Source organism: Microcaecilia unicolor, chromosome 4, assembly GCF_901765095.1.
Source record: "Microcaecilia unicolor chromosome 4, aMicUni1.1, whole genome shotgun sequence".
In the NCBI taxonomy this organism is placed as follows: Eukaryota; Metazoa; Chordata; class Amphibia; order Gymnophiona; family Siphonopidae; genus Microcaecilia; species Microcaecilia unicolor.
This window is the reverse complement of record NC_044034.1, coordinates 181,758,727-181,777,978: the sequence shown is the minus strand read 5'-3', so window position 1 is coordinate 181,777,978 and position 19,252 is coordinate 181,758,727. Positions and strand designations below refer to the sequence as shown.

At 45.3% G+C, this 19,252-nt stretch overlaps 1 protein-coding gene across 1 annotated transcript in view; it reads left to right on the top strand.

The window, feature by feature from the left end:
- Positions 1 to 10,678: 10,678 nt before the first annotated feature.
- Positions 10,679 to 19,252, top strand: part of TUB (TUB bipartite transcription factor) — a 193,205-nt gene continuing 184,631 nt past the window's right edge. Inside the window, exons 1-3 of the mRNA XM_030202442.1 lie at positions 10,679 to 10,692; positions 12,579 to 12,630; positions 13,430 to 13,592. Of these exons, the coding sequence (XP_030058302.1) occupies positions 10,679 to 10,692; positions 12,579 to 12,630; positions 13,430 to 13,592 (229 nt within the window). The remainder of the gene's footprint in view (positions 10,693 to 12,578; positions 12,631 to 13,429; positions 13,593 to 19,252) is intronic.

The window sequence follows — 19,252 nt, the reverse complement described above, 5'->3', positions numbered from 1 at the left end:
CCTCTTTGGATAATTCATATATTGATCTGTGGATACATATTAAAGTCTGCAAAGAATTCTAGTTTGATCTGGATGCGAAAGGCTACTAATTTTTCTTATATGTAAAATTAGCATGTCAAGAATAAATCAACTTTTGCATGTTCCCAACATTATTTCTGGAAATCTGCAGTACAGTGCTCTAATAAATGGGTTTTTTGAGTAAATCACAGTTTCCATATCATCAAGCTGATCAATCCATAGACTGGTGGGTTGTGTCCATCTACCAGCAGGTGGAGATAGAGAGCAAACTTTTGCCTCCCTATATGTGGTCATGTGCTGCCGGAAACTCCCCAGTATGTTCTCTATCTCAGCAGGTGGTGGTCAACAGCTGTCAGCGGCCCACATTGCCGGAGTCATGAATGTCAAGGCGGACTTTCTCAGTCGCCATACCTTGGAGCCCGGAGAGTGGCAGCTATCTGCTTAGGCGTTCTTGGACATCACGAAGCGCTGGGGCCAGCCGAGCCTGGATTTGATGGCGTCATCGGCCAATTGCCAAGTGCCGCGCTTCTTCAGCAGAGGACGGGACCCTCGATCCCTGGGAGTAGATGCTCTTCTCCAACAATGGCCGACACAAGAGCTTCTCTATGTGTTCCCACCCTGGCCCATGTTGGACAGGGTCCTAGACCGGGTGGCAAAGCATCCCGGCAGGATAATCCTGGTGGGTCCGGATTGGCCCAGACGTCCCTGGTATGCGGATTTGATCAGGCTCTCAGTCGACGATCCTCTGCGGCTGCCAGTGGAGCAGGGCCTGTTACATCAGGGTCCCGTGGTGATGGAGGATCCCTCCCCCTTTGGTCTTACGGCCTGGCTATTGAGCGGCAGCGTCTGAGGAAGAAGGGCTTCTCAGACAAGGTCATCGCCACTATGCTGAGAGCGAGGAAACGCTCTACTTCTACTGCTTACGCCAGGGTTTGGCGTATCTTTGCAGCGTGGTGTGAAGCAGGCTCACTTTCTCCCTTCACTGCTCCAATTTCTTCAGTGTTGGCGTTCCTGCAAGAAGGTCTGGACAAAGGCCTGTCGCTCAGTTCCCTTAAGGTCCAGGTAGCGGCTCTGGCTTGCTTCAGGGGCCGCCTGAAGGGTGCTTCCCTGGCTTCCCAGCCAGATGTGGTGCGCTTTCTCAAGGGAGTTAATCACCTGCGCCCTCCTCTGCACTCAGTGGTGCCTGCGTGGAATCTCAACCTGGTGCTAAGAGCATTGCAGAAGCCGCCGTTCGAACCCTTGTCGAGGGCATCTCTGAAAGACCTGACGTTGAAAGCAGTCTTTTTGGTGGCTATCACTTCAGCCAAAAGAGTTTCCGAGCTCCAGGCGCTCTCATGTCGAGAGCCTTTTCTGCAGTTCACTGAGGCAGGAGTGACTATTCGCACAGTGCCTTCCTTTCTGCCCAAGATTGTTTCTCGCTTCCATGTGAATCAGCAGCTCTGTCTCCCTTCCTTTCGTAGGGAGGACTACCCAGAGGAGTACTCTGCTCTTAAATATCTGGATGTGAGACGAGTCATCATCAGATACTTGGAAGTGACCAATGATTTCCGGAAATCGGATCATCTGTTTGTCCTGTTTGCAGGTCCTCGTAGGGGTCTGCAGGCTGCTAAGCCTACAGTGGCAAGATGGGTCAAGGAAGCCATTGCAGCGGCTTATGTGGCCGCAGGGAAGGTGCCGCCTATCCAGCTGAAGGCTCACTCCACAAGAGCTCAGGCGGCCTCGATGGCAGAGGCCGGTTCCGTCTCCTTGGAAGAGATATGCAAGGCGGCAACTTGGGCTTCGGCCCATACATTCTCCAAGCATTACCGCTTGACTGTGGCTGCTCGGGCGGAGGCCCGGTTTGGAGCTTCAGTGTTGCGGTCAGGGATTTCTAGGTCCCGCCCTGGGTGAGTACTGCTTCGGTACATCCCACCAGTCTATGGATTGATCAGCTTGATGATATGGAAGGTAAAATTATGTATAATCATACCTGATAATTTTCTTTCCATTAATCATAGCTGATCAATCCATAGCCCCTCCCAGATATCTGTATTGTTTTATTCTGGTTGCATTTCAGGTTCAAGTTTACTCTTCAGTTACTTCAGAAAGACTTCGTGTTCAAGTTTTTTCACTTGGATTCTTCAAGAGTTAAGACGAGTTTGTGTTACAGTGAGCTGCTGCATTCCTCTCCCCTCCGTTTTACGGGGCTGGATTGAGACTTATAATTCTGCCGGCACTCCCTCCCGCTTCGTGCGGCTGTAGGGCAGTTTTGTACCCCTCCCGCTTCGGCGGTGTTCGGGTCAGTCAGCTCCTCCCGCGGTTGCGGTTGCAGGATAAGCCAGATCCCCCCGCATCGGCGGGTGTGGTGTCCCTCCCCCGCTCCGCGGGGATGAGCTGGACGGATTCCCCTCCCCCACTTGTGTGGGGATGAGCTGGGTTAATTCCCCTCCCCCGTTTCGGCGGTGGTGAGCTGGGCAGAGTGTCCCTTCGTGGGTGTAATTCTCTAAGTGCTGAGTCCTGCGGATGGAGCTTTGATATCGACATACTGAGGAGTTTCCGGCAGCACATGACCACATATAGGGAGGCAAAAGTTTGCTCTCTATCTCCACCTGCTGGTAGATGGACACAACCCACCAGTCTATGGATTGATCAGCTATGATTAATGGAAAGAAAATTATCAGGTATGATTATACATAATTTTACCATAATGTGTAATCAAAATACAAAAACCAAACGGTAGCTGAACACAAGAGTCCAACGTAGTGAATGCAAAACACCAAACAAGTAGAAAATGGAAGAAGGTTCAAGGGCACTACAAAAATACTATGTTTTCTTTAATACATATATTGTATAGAAATTACACGAAATGGCACTGTGTTTTGATACTGAGTGCCTGCCTCAGGAGTCTTTTGTAAATATAGTCCAATACTAAAACTGAACAGCTCCAAAAAAAGAGATATCAGTGTTATTTGTGGACTCATTTCAATGTTGCTTATTTCTTTTGCACAGTCTTTTTAAAGACCATCTGATATCTCTTTTTTTTGAGTTGTTCAATTTTAGTATTGGACTATTTTTACGAAAGACTCCTGAGCATGCACTTAGTGCTGAAACATGGTGCCATGTTGAGTCAGTGACGTAGGAAGGGCGGGAGGGGCGGTCCGCCCCGGGTGCACGCGCTCGGGGGGTGCCGGCCCCGCTGGTTCCCTGCTCCCTCTGCCCCGGAACAGGTTACTTCCTGTTCCGGGGCAGAGAGAGCAGGGAACCAGCGGGGCCGACGCAGCTCCGAGTGACGGAGTGACGTGCACTCGGGGTGGATCGGCCCTCTCGCAGGTAAGAATGTGGTCCAGAGGGGGTGTGCCGCAGAGGGGGGGTTGCGCCGCAGAGGGGGGGGGGTCGCGCCGTGCTGCACCCGGGGGGTACGCAGCGGCGACCTGCCCCGGGTGACATTAGCCCTCGCTATGGCACTGTGTTGAGTCTTTTATGTAAAGGCAAGAGTCTTTTATGTAACGGCAATACAAGTTCCTTTTGTGCAATTTCTATACAATATATGTATTAAAATAAAATATATGTTGAGCCTTCTTCCATTTTCCACTTGTTTGGTGTTGTGTAATCAAAATACTCATATAGGGGTAATTTTATAAATCTTTTTCTGCAAGTAAAGAAAGTGAAGCTGCAGGCAGGTCTGCATATATAAAAAGTAGACACTGCAAGATTGCATATACTGTATTTGATCATAGGCATTCCTGAAGCAAAGTGTGGGCAGAACTGGGGCAGACTTGCAAAGCATCCTTTATTTTAAAAATATACTGTACATGTGTGGAGTACTTACAAACATTTACTCTTCTTCAGAACAGGTTTAAAGTTTAGTTTATTGCGGTGCTCATTTTCAAAGCACATAGACTTACAAAGTACCATAGTAACACGTGTAACTTTGTAAGTCTATGTACTTTGAAAATGAGCCTCTTATTGTCTTGATATACTGTCTTTTATTGAGCACAGAAAGAGGTTTGTAATATAAATAACAACCTAAAATTGATAAGAATAGATAAGCAGGACAAAACAGAAAAGATAATTCTGTTAATTATAGTACAACAGATCTTACAGTGTCTGTCCATTACATGCCTTCTCTTCGCGAAATATTTATGAGCCAAAAATAGGATCTAAGACCTATCTTAAACTTCTTATAAGACAACTGAGTTTGAAGATATGTGAGCAGAGAATTTCAAAGAGGTGACGCAAAGTAGGGAACGGCGGTATGGTGAGTGTTCTTTAGACAACTTGCTATGGGAGAGGGTATGAATCAGGTGAAATGGAGTGAAGAACTGAGAGAGGTATAAAATTGTGTTTGTGTATAGAGCATGTTGTGTTAAAAGTTTCAGACCACAGTACAGAAAATTGCAGCAGTCAATTTGTCTCAAAATAAGAGCATGTATCACCATCAAGAGGTCCTTCACATCAAGAAAAGGTCTAATAGAACAAATCTTTCTAGGAGCAAAAGATGAGGATTTCACCAGCTGAAACGTTTAAGTTAGAAGACAATAGAGTCCAGTTGGACTCTCAGCACTGAAACACAGGCCTTCAAAATGCTGGGATGACTGGCAATAGAAGGGGCTTATAGTGGAGGTGGCATTTAATTTAGGCCCATTTACAGCTAGCCAATACGTCATGGCATCTGAGCACAGGATAAGAAGGGTTGATATTTAAATCCTGGAGAAGGACCGCGATTGACTGGCAAAAGCACATATGAGAGTGGAGTGGATATAGCACCGTTCACGGAAGAGAGTGTATATGAACAACTTGAAAAGCTAAAGGTGGACAAAGCAATGGGACCGGATGGGATCCACCCCAGGATATTGAGGGAGCTCAGAGAGGTTCTGGCGGGTCCTCTTAAAGATTTGTTTAATAAATCCTTGGAGACAGGAGAGGTTCCGTGGGAGTGGAGGACGGCGGAGGTGGTCCCTCTTCACAAAAGTGGTGATAGGGAAGAAGCTGGAAACTACAGGCCGGTAAGCCTCACTTTGGTTATTGGAAAAGTAATGGAAGCGATGCTGAAGGAAAGGATAGTGAATTTCCTGGAAGCCAATAAGTTGCAAGATCCGAAACAACATGGTTTTACCAAAGGGAAATCGTGTCAAACGAATCTCATTGAATTCTTCGACTGGATGACCAGAGAATTAAATCAAGGACGTGCTATAGACGTAATCTACTTAGATTTCAGCAAAGCTTTTGACACAGTTCCCCACAGGAGGCTCTTGAATAAACTGGATGGGCTGAAGGTAGGACCTGAAGTGGTTAACTGGATTAGGAACTGGTTGACGGACAGAAGCCAGAGGGTGGTGGTCAATGGAATTCACTTGGAGGAGGGAAAGGTAAGTAGTGGAGTGCCTCAGGGATTGGTGCTGGGGCCGATTCTGTTCAATCATAGGTGCTCCATATAAGAGGCTTGGGGAGGCTAAGCCTCCCCAGCCCAACCATGACCTTCCCCTTGCTGCTGCCGACCCCCCAAACGCAGGGCTGCCTGGCACTGCAGCCAAGCAGCTCTCAAAAGTTTCCTCCGATGTCCGATCCTTCCCTCCCTCAGCTGAGCTTCCGATCGACAGCCCTGAGCCCTCCTCTCTCTCCGTTCACCCCCCCTCCGGCGCGTGTTTAACTGTTTTAGTTTAGTGGCAGCGAGTGACGACGGCAGTGATGAAAAAGAAAGCACTGCCGGCTCGCCTCCAGTCCAGCTTCTCCCTTCCCTCACATAGTCCCGCCTTCTGCGATTAGGTAATTCCTGTTTCCGCGAGGGCAGGACTGTGTGAGAGAAGGGAAGGGAGAAGCTGGACTGGAGGCGAGCCGGCAGTGCTTTCTTTTTCATCACTGCCGTCACCACTCGCTGCCACTAAACTAAAATAGTTAAACACGTGCCGGGGGGGGGGGGGTGAACGGAGAGAGAGTAGGGCTCAGGGCTATCAATCGGAAGCTCAACTGAGGGAGGGAAGGATCGGACATCAGAGGAAACTTTCGAGAGCTGCTTGGCTGCGTTTGAGGGGTGGGTGGCATGAATGTTGCAGACTGCAGCACGCGGCTGGCCTAAGCGGCTCTTATGAGTCACCGAGCCAGGGAAGGAGGCAGCTGACTGAGCTGAGTGGATCGAGCAGCAAGCAAGCAGGTAAGTGTTCTCAGCTCAGCTGCAAATATTGAACAGTGCTGCAGGTTAAAGATTTTATAATTTAAAAATAAACATTTTGTTTCATGCAGATCTATTTTGTTTAAAAATAACTAAATGGGCTATAAGCCCCTAATGCAGTCCATTGGTTTGAGTCTTTTATTGCTAAATTGCTTTGTTGAACAGGAGACTGGTGAGGGGGACAGGGTGATGATGCTGGATGATGAAGGGAGGAGAGAGAGATGGGGAGACATAGGGGCAATGTTGGATGGTGGTTGGGGGCAAGATAATGGGGCAATGTTGGAATGGGGCAGAGAGAGAGAGAGAAAGAAGCTTTATAAGTCAAAATAAAAACAAATATTTTGTTTTTTGCAGATCTCTTTTGTTTAAACAAAACTAAATGGGCTATAAGCTCCTAATGCAGTCCGTTGGTTTTCTTATATTTTGTTCTTGTGATGACTTATACTGTTCCAAACTTGAAAACTCTTATCTCTGTCTGGTCATTAATAAAAGGAGCTCATTGTGAACACTATCCACCCTAACAAGTTGTTTTGTGGCTGTACATGAGGAATTGTGATATTATGATCCCTTGTTTCATATTGTTGACGGTCTGTGTTTTCCATATGGGTGGTATATTGGTGTATTAGGTTTTGCCCAGTGTAATATTTATGGTACAGTAAGGTTCTGAGTGTGTTTTGGCACAAAGTTGTGCATAGTGTTTTGCAGTTGAGTGATTGTGGTTAGTATATGCTTTGAGCAACCGCTTTATTCTTTGACATATTTATTTATTTTATTTTTTTGTTACATTTGTACCCTGCATTTTCCCACTCATGGCAGGCTTAATGCGGCTTACATGGGGCAATGGAGGGTTAAGTGACTTGCCCAGAGTCACAAGGAGCTGCCTGTGCCTGAAGTGGGAATCGAACTCAGTTCCTCAGGACCAAAGTCCACCACCCTAACCACTAGGCCACTCCTCCATAGCTAATATCTAAATTTAATAAAAGGTATTAATTGTGACTTATTTTTATTTATTTATTTTTTCTGTGTGTTATCAGACAATTATGGATTTAAGCTCCACCCCTGGCCCTACCCCATAACCCCATAACCCCACCCCTAACCCCGCCCTTTTAGCCTCCCCAAACAGTTGGGCCGCCAACCGCCTATGTGTTCAATATATTTGTGAGTGACATTGCCGAAGGGTTAGAAGGTAAAGTTTGCCTTTTTGCGGACGATACTAAGATTTGTAACAGAGTGGACACCAGGGAGGGAGTGGAAAACATGAAAAAGGATCTGCAGAAGCTAGAAGAATGATCTAAGGTTTGGCAATTAAAATTCAATGCGAAGAAATGCAAAGTGATGCACTTAGGGAGTAGAAATCCATGGGAGACGTATGTGTTAGGCGGGGAGAGTCTGATAGGTACGGAAGGGGAGAGGGATCTTGGGGTGATAGTATCTGAGGATCTGAAGGCGACGAAACAGTGTGACAAGGCGGTGGCCGTAGCCAGAAGGTTGCTAGGCTGTATAAAGAGAGGTATGACCAGCAGAAGAAAAGAGGTTTTAATGCCCCTGTATAAGACGTTGGTGAGGCCCCACCTGGAGTATTGTGTTCAGTTTTGGAGGCCGTATCTTGCTAAGGATGTAAAAAGAATTGAAGCGGTGCAAAGAAAAGCTACGAGAATGGTATGGGATTTGCATTACAAGACGTATGAGGAGAGACTTGCTGACCTGAACATGTATACCCTGGAGGAAAGGAGAAACAGGGGTAATATGATACAGACGTTCAAATATTTGAAAGGTATTAATCCGCAAACGAACCTTTTCCTTAGATGGGAAGGTGGTAGAATGAGAGGACATGAAATGAGATTGAAGGGGGGCAGACTCAAGAAAAATGTCAGGAAGTATTTTTTCACGGAGAGAGTGGAAGATACTTGGAATGCCCTCCCGCGGGAGGTGGTGGAGAGGAAAACGGTAACGGAATTCAAACATGCGTGGGATAAACATAAAGGAATCCTGTTTAGAAGGAATAGATCCTCAGAAGCTTAGCCAAGATTGGGAGGCGGGGCTGGTGTTTGGGAGGCGGGGCTAGAGCTGGGCAAGACTTCTACGGTCTGTGCCCTGAAAATGGCAGATACAAATCAAGGTAAGGTATACACAAAAAGTAGCACATATGAGTTTAACTTGTTGGGCAGACTGGATGGACCGTGCCGGTCTTTTTCTGCCGTCATCTACTATGTTATTATGAAACAGAAAAGGACACTGGGCTGAATATCATCCATGTAATAACCACTGATGCCCTTACCCAGTGTAACCAGGGTTCTCCGAGGACAAGCAGACTGAATAAGTGGGTTGACGATCCGCGTCGGCCCAGGAACCGGCATAATCCATAGCAAAAACTTTGCTAGAGCCTTCTAAAGCAAATCCCGTGCCAGACTGTGCATATGCAGAGTGCCTTTCTGCCCGCCGCGCAACTGCATTTCTCAGTTCGTTTTTTTCCATGCAAGGAGCGGCAGGTTTCTCCTGGTGCTCTTTTTTCGCCCAGGAACGAGCCTTTGTGTGCCTTCACAATATTTTTGTGAGTTTTTCCTTCTTCTTTTCTTTTTTTTTTTTTTAATTCCCTTTCCGGTATTTTCTTAGTTTTTTCCTGACCCGCTTTTAAGTTTACTTTATTTCTCCGCGGCCATGTTAGGCTGCTCAAACGAGGTTTCTTCTCCTTTTGTGCCCTTTTTCTTTGGCACCATTGAGTTTAATTTCGCCGAAGCCATCTTGCCTTCCATGTCATCGAAGACTCCTGGTGGCCTCAAACGCTGTACTCGGTGGAACCGACCATCTCAGGTATTGGTACATATTCGCGGCGTAAACACTGCCTTGGGCCCAACCATAGCCCAGCTCGTGCCTTTTGTCTTCGTATGAAGAAAAGGACTCAACTTACTCGAGAAGCCCAGCGAGAGAAATATTTTGGGTCTTGGTCCGGTCCTTTGACGTCAGCATCGACATCTGCATCGATGTTTTTGGCCTGAAGGCCTCCTGTTATACAGGCCACCCGGCATAGGCGGTCAGTTGCCCAACTGTTTGGGGAGGCTAAAGGGGGCGAGGTTAGGGGTGGAGCCAGGGGTGGAGCTTAAATCCATAATTGTCTGATAACACACAGAAAAAATAAATAAATAAAAATAAAAGTCACAATTAATACCTTTTATTAAATATAGATATTAGATATGTATCATATGTCAAAGAATAAAGTGGTTGCTCAAAGCATATACTAACCACAATCGCTCAACTGCAAAACACTATGCACAATTTTGTGCAAAAACACACTCAGAACCTTACTGTACCATAAATATTACACTGGGCAGAACCTAATACACCAATATACCACCCATACGGAAAATGCAGACCGTCAACAATATGAAACAAGGGATCATAATATCACAATTCTCATGTAGAGCCACAAAACACCCTAATTCATGTTTAATGTGGGATAAAATGCCATAAATAAGTAAATAAATATAAACTTTTAATGTTGAGCACCTGATTCTCAAAGTGAACATATTCCAAACACTATAATGAAAATAAAATGAGTTTTTTTCTACCTTTGTTGTCTGGTGACTGTTTTTCTGATCATGCTGGCCCAGTATCCGATTCTGCTGCTATCTGTCCTCTTAACTCCGTTTCCAGGGCTTCCTTTCCATTTCTTTCTTTCCTTTCCTCCTTTCGTCTTCATTTCTGGTCCTCAGCTTCTGCCTATTTTCTTCATCCATGTGCAGTTTTTCTCCTCTCTTTCTTTTCCCTCATCTCATCTCCTTCCTCACTCTTCCCTCCCCTTCAGCCCTTTCATTCAAAGATGGTGTGTCCGTTCCATGTAAATCAGGAGGTTTGTTTGCCTTCCTTTATGGTGCAGGGATCATTGCCAGATGATCAGAGACTTCACATGCTGGATATCTAGAGGACGTTACTCAGGTACTTTAAAGAAGTGAAGGAGTTTTATCTCTCGGACCACCTCTTTGTACTTTTCCATGGCACTCGGAAGGGCCAGGTGGCCTCACTCTATTGTGGGGTGGATTGAGGTGATTATATTGGTAGAAACTGTCCAGTGCGTCAGGGACTCAGGGCCACTCTACTAGGGCTTAGGCCACTTCCTGGGCAGAGGTTTGGGCAGTGTTTCCTGAGGAGATCTGCAGGGTGGTAACTTAGTCATTGCTCCATTCCTTTCTAAGCACTACAGATTGGATGTGCTGTCCAGAGCCTGTTTGGACCTTGGTAGAGCTGTCTTTAGCAGAGCCTTGTCTTCTCTCGCCCAATAGATCTGCTTTGGTACATCCCATTTGTTCAGAACAGTGAAACTGACGCTAAGAAAGGAGAAATGATGTCTTACCTGATAATTTTCTTTTCTTTAGTCAGTGAACACTGTTCTGAAATCCCACCCTTGGAAGTCCTTGACCCTGGGTTCTGGGTATGCTCTGTGTATCCTTTCAGTTCATTGAAAAAAAAAAGTGCCAATACTAATTCTGAGTGGCAGCCATACAGGGTTTCCGTGAGATGGCTATTCTCTGGTATATACAGGGTAGGAAGAGCCACTCTGTGGCAGTGGCGTTCCTAGAGGGGCTGACACCCGGGGTGGATTGCCGATGCGCCCCGCCCCCCAGGTGCAGCGCCCCCACAGTGCAGCATGCCCCCCCCGGCAAAAGGACACCCCCCACCCCAGCAAAAGAATCCCCCCCCGGGTACACGCCGCTGGGGGGGGGGGGGGTGCCGCGCACCAGTCAGCGTCGTTCGTTTCCATGCTCCCTCTGCCCCAGAATAGGTTACTTCCTGTTCCGGGGCAGAGGGAGCATGGAAACGAATGACACTGACCGGCGCGCGCCCCCCCCCCCCAGTGGCGTGCACCCGGGGCGGACCGCCCCCACCGCCTCCCCCCCCCTTGGTACACCACTGCTCTGTGGTGTTTTGCTCATCATTTCAGCTGCAGTGGTTGATGGGGCTGAGTGTGTTACAAAAAAGGACCTTCTGCTGATTGGGCAGATGCATACTGGATTATTCCAGGTTGAAGCACAGCTTTATACAGTGATGTCAATTTTCTCTACCTCTATCTGCTGGTAGGAGGGGATATTCGTTCAGAACAGTGTTGCTGACTAAAGAAAATAAAATTATCAGGTAAGACATAATTTCTCCTTAGCACATGGCTCTTGAGCCCTTACCGACACCTATTTTGTAGGTGGTAAGGGCTCACATACTGATCCTGCGCTAATCAGTTATTACATGGCAATGTAGCTGGGCTAACTGATTAGCACAGATATGCCCACTCTCTGCCCCTTCTGTGAAAAGATAACATTTTTTTAGCACATGGTTTGCGTATGCATATTGGGCTTAGGCTACACTTCCTCCTCAGTGTGTCCTGTGTTAATTAAACAACAGTAAGTATGTGCTAGTGGTTATTGCAGCTTAGAAAAAGTACCCTTAAGTGAGGAAAAAGCACTCTTAATAATTTTATTTTGATTTCTAATTCACTTAGATTATTTCTAGTACTGCATTTAAACACTACTTTGTTATGACTGTTTTTTAAAAAAGAATTTCTCTCAATAGCTACATGTAGGAAAATTAAGGCCCTGTTTACAAAGGTGCACTAGCATTTTTAGCATGTGCTAAAAATTAGCACACGCTAACTATGTAGATGCTAGTGCAGCTTTGTAAATAGGGCCCTTAGTGTATCATTGGGATCAGTAAATAGTGTGTTTTATTTCATGATTGTGTACGTTACATATATGTTTAGAATGCATCTTAGATTTTCATAATTTACACTATACAGTGAAACCTCGGTTTTCGTTGACTTCAGATTTTGTCGGTTTCGGTTATCGTCGATTTCTTTCGCGAAATTTTCGTCTCGGTTTTCGTCGATCGCCTCGGATTTCGTCGGCGTGCCCATGCAGCTAATCTTGCATTCTCACTTGTCATTCTTCTGGGGCGTTGTTTCCGGTTGTGGAATCACACTGCTGCTGTTTTATGACCAAAATCCATCTTCCATACACCTAGAAGAGTCTTCAGAAAGGTAAATGCCATGTTAAATGTTCATTTATTCTATACATTAGTCTTTTTTATTCATTTAAAAGAAAAATTGCTTGTTGCCTCAGTTTTCGTCGGTTTCGGTTTTCGTCGATAGTTTTCGGACAAATTATCAACAAAAACCGAGGTTTCACTGTACTATGTACCATGGGAAAAAGGAGTCAGTAGGTTTGTTGAATGTGTAATAGATTGGATGTAATTTTGGATTTCATTACTAACATTTCCAAATGTGTTTTGTGAAAACTGTCTGGAAAATGGTGGGATGTATAAGTCAGTGATTATTATTTAAATAGTGTTGTATTTTTCATTAGTTAGAACATACTTTCTATGATTCCTTTAACTGCAATAAATTAATTTATTATTATTTTTGGTTTTGAAGTGTTTTAGATGATGAAAGCAGCAGTTTGCGACAACAGAAGCTTGACCGACAGGTGAGCTTGTGAAATTGCTTTTCCCTTAATAAATTGCTACAGATAAATTCAGAAGATAACAAATAGGTAAATAAAATATATACAATCAATTTTTAAAGATGTGAGTAGATATTTATAGAATAGACAAGTAGGTAAAGCATGTGTAACATTGCTCATGGAATTCTTTTTAGTCCTTCTGTGCATGTGGGTGGGGTTATCTCTGCGTTGTCTCTATGTGGAGAAAGAGAAAGGGCAGTTCCCAAACTTTCTTTTGAGTTGGAAAAAGTGGTAAAACTAAAACCAAGGGGCCCTTTTATTAAGCTGCAATAGAAGGGGCCCTGCGTTAGTGGAGGTGGCTGTTTTTGCTGCATGCCAGGGCCCCTTTTACCGCAGTAGGTGAAAATAGCCAAAAATGAAATGGCCGTGTGGTAAGTTCACACTTACTGCATGGCCATTTTGGGGTGGGGGGAGCACTTATTGCCACACTTTGAGGTGGCAGTAATGGCTCCTTTGCTAACCCAGCGATGCTACCCGATTACTGCTGGGTAACCCCCTGTGGAAATATTTTTTCAATATTTCTACTAGCACCAGAAATGGCACGTGCTGGGGACGGAACTACTGCTGGCAATTGTGTTAGGGTGGTGATAATTCCGGGTTGTGTGAAGTGTATGTGCATTTCAAAATTACCGTGAGACGCCACAGCATGCCCCACTGTAAGCCCTTTAATGTTGCAGTAAGCATGCATTAATGTTTACCCCAGCTTTGTAAATGGACAGGAAAAATAATATTTATTTTGATTTTAAAACATTTTTTATCATAGCGTGCACTGCTAGAACAGAAGCAGAAAAAGAAACGCCAAGAACCACTGATGGTTCAGTCCAATGTGGACAGTCGAGCAAGAGCACGCAGAATGAAGCATTCTGAAGAGCAAGCCCCGTTGGTTGAATCTTATCTGAACAGCAACAGCAGCACAATTTACCATGGTATGTTTGTGTACTCCATCAAATATGGGGTAGGTGATGTTTGGCTGTTTGGAGCAGTTGCAGACCTGTGAATAGTTTCATACTTCAAAGGTGCATAATATGCAGGGAAAAGAATGGTCCTGGATTTCTAAGCAAAATCCCAGCACATACGTCAGCTGGCCCCCTCACCTGGCGGTATTCTTTTCTCTTGTAGAAGTGGGGAGAACAATTTTAAACAGTGGATTTTCCTTGGATAAACTTGTTTAATCCATAGAAATCCTTTTGAAAATTGCTCGATTATAGAGTACAGCATTGTCACAGTTTCAACAGCTAGAAAAGTAAGAGTTTCTGATTGTTTGTGATGCATGTTTTAATTTGATCAGCAATAAAGCTATTCCAGACACCAAAGTAAACTTTTATCTGTGCTATTTTCTCCTGTAAAGTTGAAACAAGATTTGAATTTTTTTGTTTACCCTTATTTTACAGATATGCTCACAGTTGGAATTAATCTTTACAGTTTAATCTTTTGTGGTCACAAGTTTTCAAGCAGTTCAGCTAAAGGTCATTCAAGTGACATAAGCGATGAAATAAAACTGGATTGTTGAGGCATTTTGGGTGAAAGATATTTGGGGCTCAGATCTAAATAATTCCTGCAGTGTTTTCAGGAAATTTACTAATCTCACAAAATGAATTAATTATCCTATATAATAATTTGCACCTCCAATGTTCTCTGTCTGGATGCCTGGGTTCGTAACACACTTCCCATTGGTCCACCCTGGCGATGATGTCAGAGGGCGGCTAAGTGAAAGGGAAGGGAAGCCAGCACCAGCCAGCCACAGAACGTTGGAGGTGAGTAGAGAATCGCCCCCTCCCTCCCCCTGTCCTCCCTTCAAGTTCCAGGCCCCCCTCTCCTCCTCCCCTCCCTTTCCTCCCCCCTCTCCTGTGAGTTCCATGCCCCCCTACCTCCCTCCCTCCCTCCCTCCCTCTCCTCCCCTCCGAGTTCCAGGCCCCCCTCCCTTTCGAGTTGCAGGATGCCCCCCTCCCCTTCGAGTTGCAGGACGCCCCTCCCCCTTGAGTTGCAGCCCCCCTCTCCTCCCTCCCTCCGAGTTCCATGCCCCCCTCTCCTCCGAGTTCCACGCCCCCGCATCTCCCTCCCTCTCTCTCTCTCCCCTCCGAGTGCAAGCACAACCTGTCCTCCGCCTGCCCCTCGCCTTCCTGCGTGCCGGCTGTAATTTAAAAATTCTTACCTCGGGGTCCGGCGTCAGCAGCGAAGGCAAGCGGCGCTTCAGACTGCCTTCCCTTCTGTCTCAGCTCTGCCTCTGGTCCCTCCCTCATTTCCTGTTTCTGGAAGGGCGGGACCAGAGGCAAAGCTGAGACAGAAGGGAAGGCAGTCTGAAGCACCGCTCGACTCACTGCTGTCGTCGGACCACGAGTAACAAGTTTTAAATTACAGCCGGCACTTAGGAAGGCGAGGGCCAGGCGGAGGACAGGTCGTGCTTGCACTCGTAGGGGAGAGAGAGAGACGGAGGGAGGGAGGCGCGGGGGTCTGGAACTCGGAGGAGGGGGGGCATGGAACTCGGAGAGGAGGGAGGGAAGAGGGCGGTCCTGGAACTCAAAGGGGAGGGGAACGGTCCTGGAACTCGAAGGAGAGGGAGGGAGGTAAGGGGGCATGGAACTCAGAGGGGAGGGGGCTGGAACTCGGAGGAGAGAGAGGGAGGGAGGTAGGGAGAGGGGCGCGGAACCTTGCTAATGCCTGTTTCATTTCTGTCAGAAAGCGGGCCTCTTTTACTAGTTTGGACATATGTTTCTCGATAACTAACCTTGTTTGTATATAGCAATTGGAAGACCTGTTGCAATTACACAAGTCTAACAGAGGGACAACACATAATCACCAAAAGGCAGTGAAATAAAGAGCAACATCAAAATAGTCTGAAAGACGTGTGAATTAAGACATTTAGAATATCTGCAAAGCTTACATGGTCCTCTCTGTTCACAACACTCAGAAAAGGTTGCCATGGAGATTCCTTTTTATTAAAAGATGCACAGCTGATCAGGAAGTGTATTCTAACTTAATGTTCTTTTGAGTTTATAAAGCAAACTAGTTATTTTTCACCAAGGATAAGTAGGACAATATATTATTGGAAAACATTGTCAAATCTGCCAGTTCTGGACATTCTGGAAAACTACAGAAAAGCCTAGAAACCTTTCCAAGCTCCCACTAGAATTCTTTCTTGACTGCTGTCATGCAGGGGCCCTCTTGGGTGATCTTTTACTAAGGTGTGCTAGCATTTTTAGCTGGCACTAAAACCAGCTGGCGCAAAATGCTGAGATGCCCATCAGCATTTAGTGCCAGCTGATTTTGAGCATGAGATAAAAATGCTAGCCCACCTTAGTAAAAGATCCCTTGGTATTTTTTGCTTGCTCGTGGCAAATATCGATGTGTTTTATAAAGATAATTTGCATTTTAGCTCTCTGCAGCAGTCTGGGTTTAGTTAGTCCTTTTTTCTACCTCAGTTCCTCTTAGCCATGTTTGTTCTTCCTTTTCTAAGGATTATTACATTTTCATTGATAGGGCATAGCCCTGAAATTTTGCTACTTGGTAAGGTCCTACTTTTTTATAAAGTTTTGTCCTGTGACTTAAACTTCAAGAGGTTGCTATTTAACAGAAAAATATTCTTAATAGGTTTTTGTACTGTCTGCATGCATTGATAAGGCATAAACTATGATCTCTCCCATTGTGGTATCTGTCAAGAGATGCCTTCTAAGGCAAGCAGGCCATAAAGACTGCATACCATTGACTTCATTAATGACAAGTTGAATTTTGATGCCTTGGCATAGACACAACAGGCATTAGTATAAAAGATGAGGGAATGCATCAATCAATAGCAAACTTTCAACATCAAGGAAGCATACCTCTTCCTGAGAGGCAGCGTCTAAGAAGAGGCACAGGAGCAGAGAAGCATTCCGCTTTTCTCATTTCGTGTCAGAGAAGGATTCCTCTGTCTAGTTCTGAATCAAAGAGCATTGGTGCCGAGATTGGGTAGAAGCATTGACATCAGCAGGGCTTTTTTTGAGGTGGTAGTTCGGGGTACTGAGTACCGACATCTTTTCCGTTGTCTGCTAAAATTGACCCATGGACCCCAAGTTTTAATGAAAGAGCTCAGGCTCTACACACCAATTCTGCCTTGTCATAGATTCTGTGACTGGTTGCAGGGGGCCTGGCCATTGTGGGGTGGGTCCCTCAGTGATCACCCCACCCCTGAAGGGTGGCCTAGCATTTGAGTACCGGCACCTTTTTGCTAGAAAGAACGCACTGGACATCAGTCTCCATCAGTGCTTGAGACCAGGAGCAGGGAGATAGTGGTAGCTTCTATCCACCATGCTAAGTGATTGTGTCTGGAGGAAAGTCCAGCCTCCCAGGATAGTACTATACTACAGTGATTTTGAGGGGACCAGCCCAAGGTCATCAGTACTGTCCCTCCAGCTGTTAAGGAGGATCTGTCCTTGCCTACTGAGGTCCTTCAAGTTCTTACCTGAGCAGTCTTTGAGAATGAGATGGAAAGAAAGATGCACAGGGTGCGCTCTCAGCATCTGAATTGTATGAAAATGCAAGAACCAAGTTTCTTGGAATTGATGGTACTGACAGAACTGGTCATTAAGCCTACAAACTGATAGCAGTGCCCATTCAACGGCTTGTCCAAGAAGTTCAGATGAAAATATGAAAGATCCCACACTCTTTACTTCTTGTTGGTAAGAACTTGAAGTATGGTGTCCAGAAGGCTCTCAGAGTTGAGGAGATCCAGCTGCTACCCTGACTCCTTAAAGATGCTGATTCTATAGCAGGGCACCTAGCAAACTTTTACAAGACAGATAAAATTGGGGTGTCCCACCATCGTCTGATGTAACTTCCTGCTTCTGCGAGGGCAAGACACAGGGAGGGAAGGCCCACAGGGAGGCGATCTGCTGTTGCGCTTTCACACGGAGGTGAGGCACTGCCAATTTGAATGCAGGGGGCCCGGTGGCGGACGGAGGGGGGCTGCCGACAAGGTTAGGGGTGGGCGGGTAGAGACTGAGGACTGCAGCACCAGCGGCCTGAGTAGCGATTGGGGGGGCGGCGTGGCAGTGGCGGGATCCCAGAGACGGCCTTGCCCTGTGCCCAGCTCAGTCTCTTGGCAGACCTGCACTGGAGCAATAGTATATGCTTGTGTGAACCATTGCACATATACGCACATTATCAGGAAGAGTGCACACTCTTTTTTAAAAAGTGCATGCTGTTTGCAAAGAAAGTGCTCTTTTTCTGAGAGTGTGCACTCTTAATGGCAATGCCCTTCAAATGAAAATGAAGACTAACCAAAACAGAGCAAAATGAACAATGTTGCAAACATATGAAACAAAACAAAAAAGTGGGCTGCTCATCCCTACTTACTGTAAGTCTAAAGGCTAAGTCTTCAAGTACTGAGAAAGTGGAATATCTTGTGGAAGAAATAAGAAGTCTGTCAGCATAAATCATGACCTGTCCTCCTCTTTGTTTGCATTTTTGATTACTGTAAAGAAAGAGAAAACTAGGAGGACAGTCCTGGTCTAAGTAAAACAGCTCTAGCTCAGTTTCTGTTAAACAAAGGAGATCAAGGTTAGAACTTTGAATAATTGTCATAATTAAATGGGCCTTATTATGTAAAGATAACACATTTATGAGTCCAATTTTGAGCAAAGCACCTTTTGAGGAAAGGGATTAAGGTTGAAAATCTAAACTTAATTGGGGAGGTGTCAGCAAGTAGGAGTATCTTAACTAATTGGAGGACAATTGCAGACCGTGCAGGGGAATCTATATTTTTCTAGTATACTGGGATCTGGTATAGAAAGCATATCCCTAAAAACGTTAGAGCAAAACCCTTGGGGAGAAGGAAAATGTAATAGGCATTGATATAGAAGATGCCTTCAGTAGGTGCCGATAGGGGTGTACTGAATGGCACAACATGCTCCTTTGGCACGTGTCACTGTAAAACTGTTTGGATTGTAATGACAGAAACACAGTACATCAAATCCCATCCCTTTCCCATACATAATATTTATTTGTTTATTGATATTTATTAACCACCTTTATGAAGAGAGTCACCCATAGATAATACACTTAACTGCACATAAGCCCCTGGATTCTATATAATGCAACTTAAGTTGAACACTCAGATCTGATCGTATTCTGGATTTGCACACACAACTTAATAGTTAAGCCAATCAGTGCCAATAATTTCCAATTAACAAACAATTATTGACACTAACTGGCATTAATTAGAATTTACGTGCACAACTTTCTAAGTGTAACTGTAATGTGATGCACTTAAATTCTACGTTACATAGTTGAAAAGGAGTTGTAGCCATGGACATGGAATGGGCAGGTCATGGGCATTTCTAAACTCTGTGTGCACTGTTATAGAATACACCTGGTCCGCACCTACTTTACGAGTCAGGATTTACACCAAGTTTTACTTGGTATAACTGCTCTCAATAAATGTAGTCACGCAGATCAGCACTCGGCATAGTCTATAAACTGTGCAGAAATTTAGGCGTATTCTATAAAGTACACCTAAATTAAGGCATACTTTGTAGAATACACCTTTGTTTTGGCGCCAATATTTTAGGCATGATATATACAATGTAGTTCTAAGGGGTAATTCTATAAC